Source organism: Carassius auratus, chromosome 16 (genome assembly GCF_003368295.1).
Source record: "Carassius auratus strain Wakin chromosome 16, ASM336829v1, whole genome shotgun sequence".
In the NCBI taxonomy this organism is placed as follows: Eukaryota; Metazoa; Chordata; class Actinopteri; order Cypriniformes; family Cyprinidae; genus Carassius; species Carassius auratus.
In genome coordinates, this window is record NC_039258.1 from 9,171,614 (window position 1) to 9,182,266 (window position 10,653).

At 34.3% G+C, this 10,653-nt stretch overlaps 1 protein-coding gene across 1 annotated transcript; it reads left to right on the plus strand.

The window, feature by feature from the left end:
• Positions 1-1,825: 1,825 nt before the first annotated feature.
• LOC113116025 (melanin-concentrating hormone receptor 2-like) lies at positions 1,826-10,079 on the plus strand. Its single transcript, XM_026283848.1, has 5 exons — positions 1,826-3,083; positions 4,331-4,540; positions 6,540-6,734; positions 7,099-7,218; positions 8,095-10,079. The coding sequence occupies exons 1-5, from the start codon at positions 2,770-2,772 to the stop codon at positions 8,405-8,407; spliced, it is 1,152 nt and encodes a 383-aa protein (XP_026139633.1). The 5' UTR covers positions 1,826-2,769; the 3' UTR covers positions 8,408-10,079.
• Positions 10,080-10,653: the final 574 nt, after the last annotated feature.

Here is a 10,653-nt window from a genome sequence, read left to right on the forward strand (position 1 = left end):
ATCCTTCAGATTCACAGCTCCATGTTGGTTCTTCTTCTCTTCAGTTAACCCCTCTCATTTTCTATAGGGTTCAGGTCAGAGGACTGGGACAGCAATGGCAGAAGTTTCATGTTGTGCTCAGTGACCCATTTTTGTGTTGATTTTAATATTTGAATTGGATTATTGTCCTGATGGAAGTTCCACACCCCATAATATTTCTTATGGAGGCAGTCAGGTTTAGATTTTTTATCTTTTGCTTTCTGATTAAATATATTATGCCATGTATCCAGCAGTATATTTAACCCTGGACATGAGGTACTTTTTTTATCCCTGGTTGTACTAAACCGATCTGGTGGGTTTGCTGCTCAAAAGCTCTTTTTTTTCTTTAGTTTCGTCTGACCATAGAAGCCAGTATCTTTTGAAGATCCAGTTGTGTCTGATAACTGAATATGCTGGAGTTTGTTTTTGGATGAGCAAGGACAATTTTTCTTGAAACCCTTCTGAACAACATGTGGTGATGTAGGGGCTCTTTGATTATTTTTTTAGGCTTTTTATTTTTACCAAAGTCTCAACTAATCTCTGCAATTCTCCAGCTGTGATCCTTGGAGAGTCTTTAGCGTCTCAAACTCTCCTCCTCAACGTGCCTTAGGACGATATAGACACATGTCCTCTTCCAGGCTGATTTGTAACATCATTAGTTGACTGGAGCCCTTTTATTATTGTCCTGATGGTGGAAATGGGGATTTTCAATGCTTTTGCTCTTTTCTTACAGCCACTTTCTATTTTGTGAAGCTCAACAATCTTGTTCTGCACATCATAACTATATTCTTTGGTTTTACTCCTTGTGATGGATGATTAAGGGGTATTTGGACTTTGTGTTCCTCATATTTATAATCCTTAGGAACAGGAAGCCATGGCTGGATAATTTCATGCTCTTAGTCACCCTGGTGTGCTAAAAAATGTAAATGTCAATGGTAATATACGTCAGAGATATTTTACTCAAAGTAATTTCTAGGGGTGCCAATAATTATGGCCAACATGCATTGGAGAAAAACAATTAATTTATTCATGAGATTTTCTCCCCATCTTCAATTGTTTTACTTTAATGATACGTTAGAATTTTGTGAATGAAAGATAAAAAGGATAAACAATGCAGATTTATTTTCACAGCCACCTTTGCTCATCCATATTTACCAATGGGGCCAATAATAGTGGAGGGCACTGTTGTAGTTAATATATAGAGAGATTGTAAAACCAAAACAAAATTCCATTAAGGAAATATAATGTATTATTTGTTCAGTTGAAAAGTGCACAGTGTTTAATAAGGATTCAGATTATGCCCATCTCTCTTTACCTCACTGGGATATCTCAATTACTGAAGTTTGTTGCACATTAACCAAGTGCTGAGATCTATGCTGTTGGAACATGCTGTTCCATTGGGAATACCCTCGAAATTAGTGAATTTAAGACACTCCAATCATAAGGATGCATTCTTTAGCTGCACATTTTCGTCATTCCCACAGTGGGAAATGATGGGATTTGCATGTTAATAATATTTAATGAGAAATTTCCTATATTTGTAGCAGACATCTCTGGTGATATTTTTCAGACAAATGTTTAAAGAAATCTAAATAATGATAGGGAACTCACACTGGAAAGTCTATTGCCCTCAAGGCTTTGATTCATATTAATGCACTCAAAACAAGTTTTCTGCCTCTACCTGTCATTTCATATGAACTATATGCATATTTATGGCTTTAGTACATTCATATAAAAGAGTGTTCTTTTTCAAAGAACATTTTATTGTAAAAGGCAAATTCCATGTTAGAAAAGAGAAGTTGTCTTTTTATGATCTTCACTGTAGAAGATGTATCACTATGCAGGAACACTGCATGCATGTTTGCTTTTCATTAAGATTCTTTCATTTGAAGGGGAGTCAGGGAGTTTGCTTATGGTGGTATAACTATGCCAGTGAATATCATTTATACTTTTTCTCATCCAAAGGATTGATTTAACTTTCCTAAAGAAAATGATCAGATCGGAAGCTTTTTTCTGTAGCTCAGTGTGGCACTAGCAACACCGAGGTTATGATTCAGTTGCAATTAACTGATTAAATAAATCTTGAATAAGAAACTTTGAATAAATTGTCTAATGAATGTAAAATATAAATCTTTTTTTGCCAATGAATTTAAAAGGTGAAAAAAAAGAGGTCCTTCTGGAGTCCTGATTAAAACACAATTTCTTTTCTTTTCTTTTTTTTTTTTTTTTTGTGAATCTGAATATAAATGTAAATGTACTGTAAGTTTCTTAGGGTACCCGAGGCTGCATTTATTAAAAATAATAATATTAATAATAATTCCTATGATGTTGAAGCTTAATTTTCTGCTGTCATTACTCCAGTATTCTGTTTTATGAACCTTCAGAAATCCTTCTCAAAAAACATTGCTTATTACTATCAGTGTTTAAGACAGTTGATTAAAAAGAATCAGTTATGCCAAGTCTTAATGACAGTTACTGTATGTTTGATGTCTTTTAATATGTTTCAGTTGTTACTTTTTTCCTAAATGACACTGTAAATGAATCACATTATTTCCACTGAAGTGAAAATAATAAATAAAGTTAAACTGGCTCAACAGGTTTGATTGGCTATTGAAGAAGGACCGATGAAATAAAATCCTTGTCAATAATAGCAGTCAATGATGTCGAGTTGGAGTGAGCGGGACTGGAAACAAGGAGCTGCGTACGTGCGCGCGCTGGTGAGAGTGGAGACGCCAGTGCTCGCGGTGTGGTATGTTGAGGATGCTGAAACCTACAAGGACTTTTCATGAATTGACAAGTACGTGTGCTGTTACCGCATTTTATCGCATTCTCGTCGGTTTAACGCAAATGATGAACGCCATGGTGGAGTTGGAACCTGTTGTTTGGAACTTTACGCTCAAATTAGACAACAGCACGCGCGCTAATGAGACAGTAGCAGGATACCCGGCTGATGAGTATTATAACATTGTTCACGTCACGGAAACCAAAATTCTTCCTGCATTTATTGGATTTTTGTGTTCCACTGGGCTTGTTGGAAATATTCTTGTTTTGGTGACTATTTTAAGGTGAGTTTACAGCTTGATTAAGAAAAACTCTCTTTAATCAACATAATCCACTTCCTTCAAATTTCACCATATCTCTACCTGGTATGGTGGGATATCTTCGGTTGACGATTTTGTATTTATACGTAGACGAATACCTAAAAAGAAATAAGTCGAATTTCAAAGAACAACATATAATGTCATCATAGCAAATAAAGAATGCTTATGAAGATTTTTTTTTAAATCATGATTGAAAGGTTAAAATTTGATTTGCTTTAATAACAGGATAGATGTATTCAAATAAGAAATAAGTGAGACACTGCCACTACAGCCTACATTTAACCTCCGATTTATTTTTCACGCATAGATTCATATAATATGAGAAGATTAGATCATTTAATTTGATGATTAAAAAATAACATTTTTTCATTGGCCAAATCACTAATTAAAGTAATATTACTTTCTGTTTGCCAGATTTATTTTCCATTATGTCAAATAAATTGTTTGATTTAAATCATTATAAATATATATATGTATGTACAGTATATATATATATATATATATACATATATATATATATATATATATATATATATATATATATATATATATATATATACATATATATATATATATATATATATATATATATATATATATATATACATATATATATATATATATATATATATATATATATATATATATATATATATATATACATACATACATATATACATACATATATGCACACACACAGAAACACATGCATACATACAATTTATGTATTATTATTATTATTATCATTATGAACAATAATTGACCATCAAAATTAAAAGTATCAATTCATTTTGCTTGGACATACATACATAGGCTACATACATTCATACATACATGTATACATATATAAATAAATACACAATAAAATAAATTTCAATTATGAAATATGTCACATAAGGGCCACACCAAACCATAAATGGGGCTGATTTGAACAGTGATGTGAGCTGTGGACCATGGCACTGGAAATGGTTGATATGAGTAGCCTCTTTAATTAGCTGTGAAGGAATTCCTCTGAGGATTTTCACTGCTCCAGTGGATGGATTCATTCAGGAATTAGCCATGACCCAACTGGAGCTGAGGTTACATAATCCTGGTTATGGCCGCTTACAATTTCCCATTATTATTTTAACTCTTTTTTTTTTTTTTTTTTTTAGCAGTATCTCACCAAGGGATAACGGATCACAACAAATTATTTCTTGTTTTTCTTGCAGATCTGCCAAAAAGACAGTGCCAGATGTGTATGTGGGGAATTTGGCTGTGGCCGACCTGGTCCACGTGACGGTCATGCCGTTCCTTATTCACCAGTGGGCGCGTGGAGGGCACTGGGTGTTTGGCAGCACGCTCTGCACCATCATCACTTCTCTTGATAACTGCAACCAGGTGGCGTGCGCTGCAGTCATGACCGCTATGAGTCTGGACAGGTGTGTATTTAGAGAAATATTGATGCTGTGTGCTTCAAATCATGCTCTAAAGAAATTAATTCAATTTCCAGATCTTTATTAAGATGAGCATTAAGTGGGTTTTTCAGCAAATATAACAATATTCATTTGACAAGTGATTCTTTTTACATTTAAAGGGTCATGTTTTATTTTTCAGTAGATCTTTTTAAAAAAAAAAATTTATTATTTTAATAAAAAATATATTATTGTCTCTATTGCTTTAATGCACTCCAAACAAATGGGCATTCATATATACCTCCTGTGATGAGAAATGGTTGTGACTCATTTGATGAGGTGTCTGAATGTCCTGATGCATGATATTAAAAATATTTGATGAAAAGTGTCCTCTGTGAATCACTGATGTTAAATTTAAATTTAATCTCATATAAAAATAACAGCACAAACTATGAATTCTTAGAAGAAGAAAAGGAGACCGATGAATTTGAAGCAACCTGTCAGAGGGAGAAGCTGTTATGAAGTAATTTATGTCTGTAATATCCTAACTATAACATTTTGAGACAGAATCTGATTTCATACTTTGTTTTTCTTTTTCTTTAACAGTGCATTGTTTGTCACTTTCATCATAAATAATTTGTGTAATTTTTGTCCTTAACCCTCTGATACTTTATTTTATCATTACATCAGGAGGGAAAGTGAAATGAAAATGTGTCTGTTTAAAATAAATAAACAAATACCATTATATAAATAAATAGATTACCTTTTCTCTCCCCAAAATGATCTATTTTTAAGTTATTGGAGCATAGTTTAATGTTTATTAAAATATAGAAATAAGTAGACAGGGAGAATAGTAGTAAATATTTCAGTGGTACTTGATGCAGCACCACTTTCATCAGATGTATAAATTCATAAAAAAAAAACTGAAATAATAAAAAAGCTTTTGAATACCTGCCCATTGTAGTGTATTGAATACTTCAGTGTTTGTAATCAGGTAAAAAAAAAGCATAAATAAATTTTTATGAATTACCTATGATTCTCAATTAAATTAATGAATGAGTAGTAATTCACCGAATCGTTGAGCTACAATGCTATCTGATAAAAGTTGATTAGGTTTCGAATAAAGCTTCTCCACTGGGAACTGCATATAGTTTTCGGATTGTGGCTGTTTTGTTTTTATGCTGCATAAAGTTCAAACCTAGTGCTCCAGTTCTCTCATTTAGAGCTGCGACTCTTTAATCTCACCACTAGAGGCCACTCTTACCACAATTATAAATGAGACAAGTAAACTCATTATTCATCAACGCAGCACAATTAAAAACAACGGTTTGACCAAAAGTGCTTTGAAATTCAAAAAGCGAAATATCAAGTTATTGCTGCACGTGACTTCTCACACTTTTGGTCAGATTCTTCACACATAGGTTTTGCACATTGTATAATATTCATAAATTGTTACGTAACATTATATAATTAGAAATGGATGCATTTAGAATGCATTATTAGAATGGATGCATTTGAGAATTATATGAGATGATTTTGATTAAATATTTTCCAGACCAGGGATGCAGAGAGTGTTATTTGGACGATTTTAGAGTTTGGCTGTCTAGCAAACCCTCATTTTCAAATCAAAATTATAGATTTTCTTTTATGCCAAAAATCATTGATATTAAGTAAAGATCTTGTTTCATGAAGATATTTTGTACATTTCTTAATGTAAATATATAAACATCATTTTTGATTAGTAATATGCATTGCTAAGAACTTCAAGTTGATTTTCTCAATATTTAGATTTTTTTGCACCCTAAGATTCCAGATTTTCAATTAGTTGTATCTTGAACAAATATTGTCATATCCCAACAAACCATTAATCAATGGAAAACTTATTTATTCAGCTTTCAGATGATGTATAAATCTCAGTTTTGAAAAATTGACACTTATGACTGGTTTTGTGGTCCAGGCCCATATATGACTCCAGTGTCATATATGGGAAGCGAAGTCTACATTGTTTTATATTTTTGTGCTGCAGATACCTGGCCCTTGTTCATCCATTTCGCCTGCTGAGTCTGAGGACCAGATCCAGGACAATCCGCATTAACCTGTTTGTGTGGGCGGCCTCTTTCATCATGGTTCTACCTGCCTGGGTTCATGCCAAAGTGATCCGCTTCAGGGACGGGCTGGAAAGCTGTTCCCTTAACCTGGTCTCTCCCAAAGAAGTGCTCTGGTAATTGGTTCTGCTTTACTTGTGTACTATAACCTGCTGCTCAGGTCTGACGATCCTTCCATCTCTCACCCGCTGCTTATTTATAGACATAGTCTTGCTTTGGCTGAATTTTCTGTTATCTGTTATGAAAACTGCATTTTAGCATAGTGGCCCATAACTTAAAAGCTTAACTTTTAAGCAAAACAATAATACTGTAGTTTTTTCTCCTTCATCCTCTTCACCAGAAAATTGCATGTACAGATGTCTGCAGCTCTGAGGAATCCATCCTTCTCGTTTAATTAAAATAAGTGAAGTGAAACTTTCAACTTTCGTTTAAGGTTCTTCTCCCTCATGACTGACAGCATGTGTCCTCATATATCTGTAGGTATACACTCTACCAGACTGTGACCTCCTTCTTTCTGCCATTACCTCTCATTCTCATCTGCTATATGCTGATTCTCTGCTACACCTGGAGAATGTATCGCAAGAACAAAAAGGCTCACAGGTGACTTTCCCTTTCATTACAGCAAGTATGTGATGTAAAACTGCCAAATCTGCCAATTTAATTGCTTGTGAAGTCACTGGCTTGACTGTTCTAGCTAGGTCTACAGTAGTTTTTTTTCATTAATATTTTAATTGGCCTTGCATTAAGGGAATAAACTGCAAAGTGAGTTTCTTGTATGAAGCTGTGCAGATATGATCTTTTAGTTTTAGATTGACAGCGCAGTCTTTAAATTGTATAAGCAGGATAACTTTTGATGTAGAGTTTACTGATGTAGAATTTATCGGCTAAACCATGAATTATAAGTAATAGCCTATCTATTAAAGAGATCACAGATTCAATACAATATTTAAAAACAAAACAAAGATGCACGTAGATGGGACATAAATGTAGCCGATTTAGTTAAGTTAAGAATGATATAGAAGCACCTATGCAATTATTTCTGTTAAAAGTTCTGTATTATTTGAGCTGTAAAGATTTTCTAGTAATCATTTTATACAGTTTTCAGGGTTAAAGGTTTTATGGCATGATATTGCCATGCCTTGCTGCAACCTAGTTTTTTTATGCAAAAAAAGGAGAGACATGCAGACATTAATTTTGATGTTATAATATTTCACAAACTTTGTCGGCTGAGCTTATAACTTGTAGTGAAACCGTAATATTCCATTAATCTTTGCTCTACCTTTGTATTTACATATTAATGGGGTAGTTCAACCAAAAATGAAAATTCTGCATTAATTTCTTTCTTTGGCCGAACACAATAATATATTTCAAAGAATGTTTATAATCAGACAGTTTCGGTTCCCATTGACTTTGATATATTTAATGTTAAGGCTACATACTTTATGACCAAATCCTACATTCCCTACTTTCTCTCAGGTATAACACCAGCCTGCCTCGAGAGCGTGTGGTCCGCCTCACTAAAATGGTCCTGGTTCTTGTAGCCGTTTTCCTGGTCAGTGTTGGGCCATACCACATCCTGCAGCTGGTTAATCTGAGCATACCTCGCCCCTCCTTAGCGTACCACACCTGCTACTACCTGTCTGTGTGCCTGAGCTACGCCGCCAGCAGCATTAACCCCTTCATATACATTCTGCTGAGCGGACACTTCCGCCACAGGCTGGTCTGTCGAGATACACCCAGCATGCCAAGTGTGGAACGAGAAATCCAGGCCCCTCGCTCCAGTTTTTAAGCTGAATTCACACTGAAACGCACATAGCACTGCAATGAACAAATCATTGCACAAGCCTTTGTTGGTCTTAGGCAAAGCACGACTGTTTTGGAGAAAGATTCCTGTTCTTTGTTTTCATTTCTAATTGTTTTGAAGTATTTCATAAAGAGCACAGATTGTTTTATATGTGCATGTATTGCACCTTTTTTTCCACTAAGCGTTGTAAATGTTTTGTTATTTATTGGTTAATGTGGTGTTTTGGCTCCCTCTACTGTTTAGGTTTAGTAATTCACTCTAGCATGTGTATTGTGCATTACTTCAATTGATAAGGGTTGAGCAAAAATCTCTACTCTGTCCATAAGGCCTATTAATCGTAAAAAAATTTTTAAACAAGGCTTTGTCGAGCTAACATTCAAAGTTTGTTCTTACAAACTTCACTTTTCTTACTAAAAACTACATTTGCATTTATTTTAGTCTTGACTTTTCAATGACGTTTATTACAATTCTATTTCCTAACAATTTAAATTTGAATTGCAATTATGCGATTCAAATTGTGAGACTCAAATGGCATTCTCAGTTGAAAAGGCATGTTCAATTCTATTCTGATTGGCACACAACTCTGCCTTTAATTGAAATTGAATGAATGTTTGGGGCATTTGGCAGTTTCAGACTGCATTAATTTGTGGTCTGCAGCGTTTAACACTGGAGTAAATTAAATATAATGATAATAATAAATAGCAACTGTGTTCAGGGCACAGAATTAGATCTCACTGTGAATTTGTACTATAAGTATCTTTTTTTATGCTTGATTGTATGTGACATCTGAAAATGTGATATGTTATTATCTTGTGAATGTTATATTGTATTATCAACGGATTTTAAAGGAAAATTCATCATACCAGCAAATGTATTTAAAGGTTGTTTTGTACTGTACAGTATGTATTGAGGCATGTTTTCGGTCATCTTATGTGAGTAAATCACCATTATTACACTCAAGAGAAATCAATATTGTTTGGGCAAAAAAAAAAAAAATGCTGTCATGCAGAAATCCTTTAAGGGCATTTTGTCTGGTGTGTACTGAACATGATGAAGTGGCTGGCAGCTCTGAAGAGTAAGGTCATTGACCAGGCGGGCAGAGATGCAGGGATATGTTTGCAGCCCAGCTCCCAGAGTGGAATCAATTCTCTGACCAGACCAGGGACAGACAGGGATTGTGTCTGACCTAAAGCATGCCTGGTGGCAATGGCTGGAAACTAACCCCAATGCTCTGTTTCTCTGTGTCTCAATTATGCCTCTTATGGCCTAGTAAACCAGCCAGAGGCAAAATACCAACTGGTGTGTTCAAATACTTGTCAATATTAGTGTTTCAGTGTTACAATAGTTGCATTTCAATAATACTATTCAGTACAATAACATACAAACTGTTGTGCTATTGGCTTTGTCAATGATTCCAGTGCAGCAATAAAGATTCTGCCTGGGCAGAAAGGTTCATACAGTAACTCACATTGTGTATGTTCCCCATTCCATCAGTTTTCTCTTTCTTAGTGTTCATCATTCTGGTCTGTGACTGACTACTGCTGCTGCTGCTAATCTGACATTGTTTGACCTTGTTTGTGACTTGCTTCATATGGCATTGACCTTGTTACTTCCACCTCAGCAGTTTGGCTGCCTGTTTGTGCCTGTTTTTCACACACACCAGCTTTTGTTTTTTATGTTTATTTTATTTTTGAAAGATGTATTGTATTGTAAATAATATTAAATGTTTATTAAGAGTAAATTTGGTAAATTTGCGAATATGTTTACTGTACTGCTGATTTTCCTTCAAATATCTATTAGTAGTAGGATTGATAAAAGATTTACGCTATTTTCCCGCATATTACTGAGCATGCATTTGTTTTTCACCAGTAGAGGGCACGTGCTGACAATTTTCCCAGCACACAAAGTTGACATGCATTTGAAAAATCATTAAATGTATCATGTATTTTAAGTACTGTATATAAATTAAAGCTTGGATGCAATATCAAGTAATTTTTCTCTCTTTAAATATTTATTTATGATGCTTATTTCCTTGTATTAGCCTATGGGACACATGATCACAGCGGTGCTATGTCGATTTGTGCTACCCTGATAGATTTTGGGTCTACTTTCGCGAATTCCTCTATTTTCTTATCAATGCATAAAGTAAAAACAATTAATACCTTTGTGATTGAGAATAAAACTTCAGAAAAAAGATTACGAGAGACTGGATGTTAAGGACTATTTTCAAG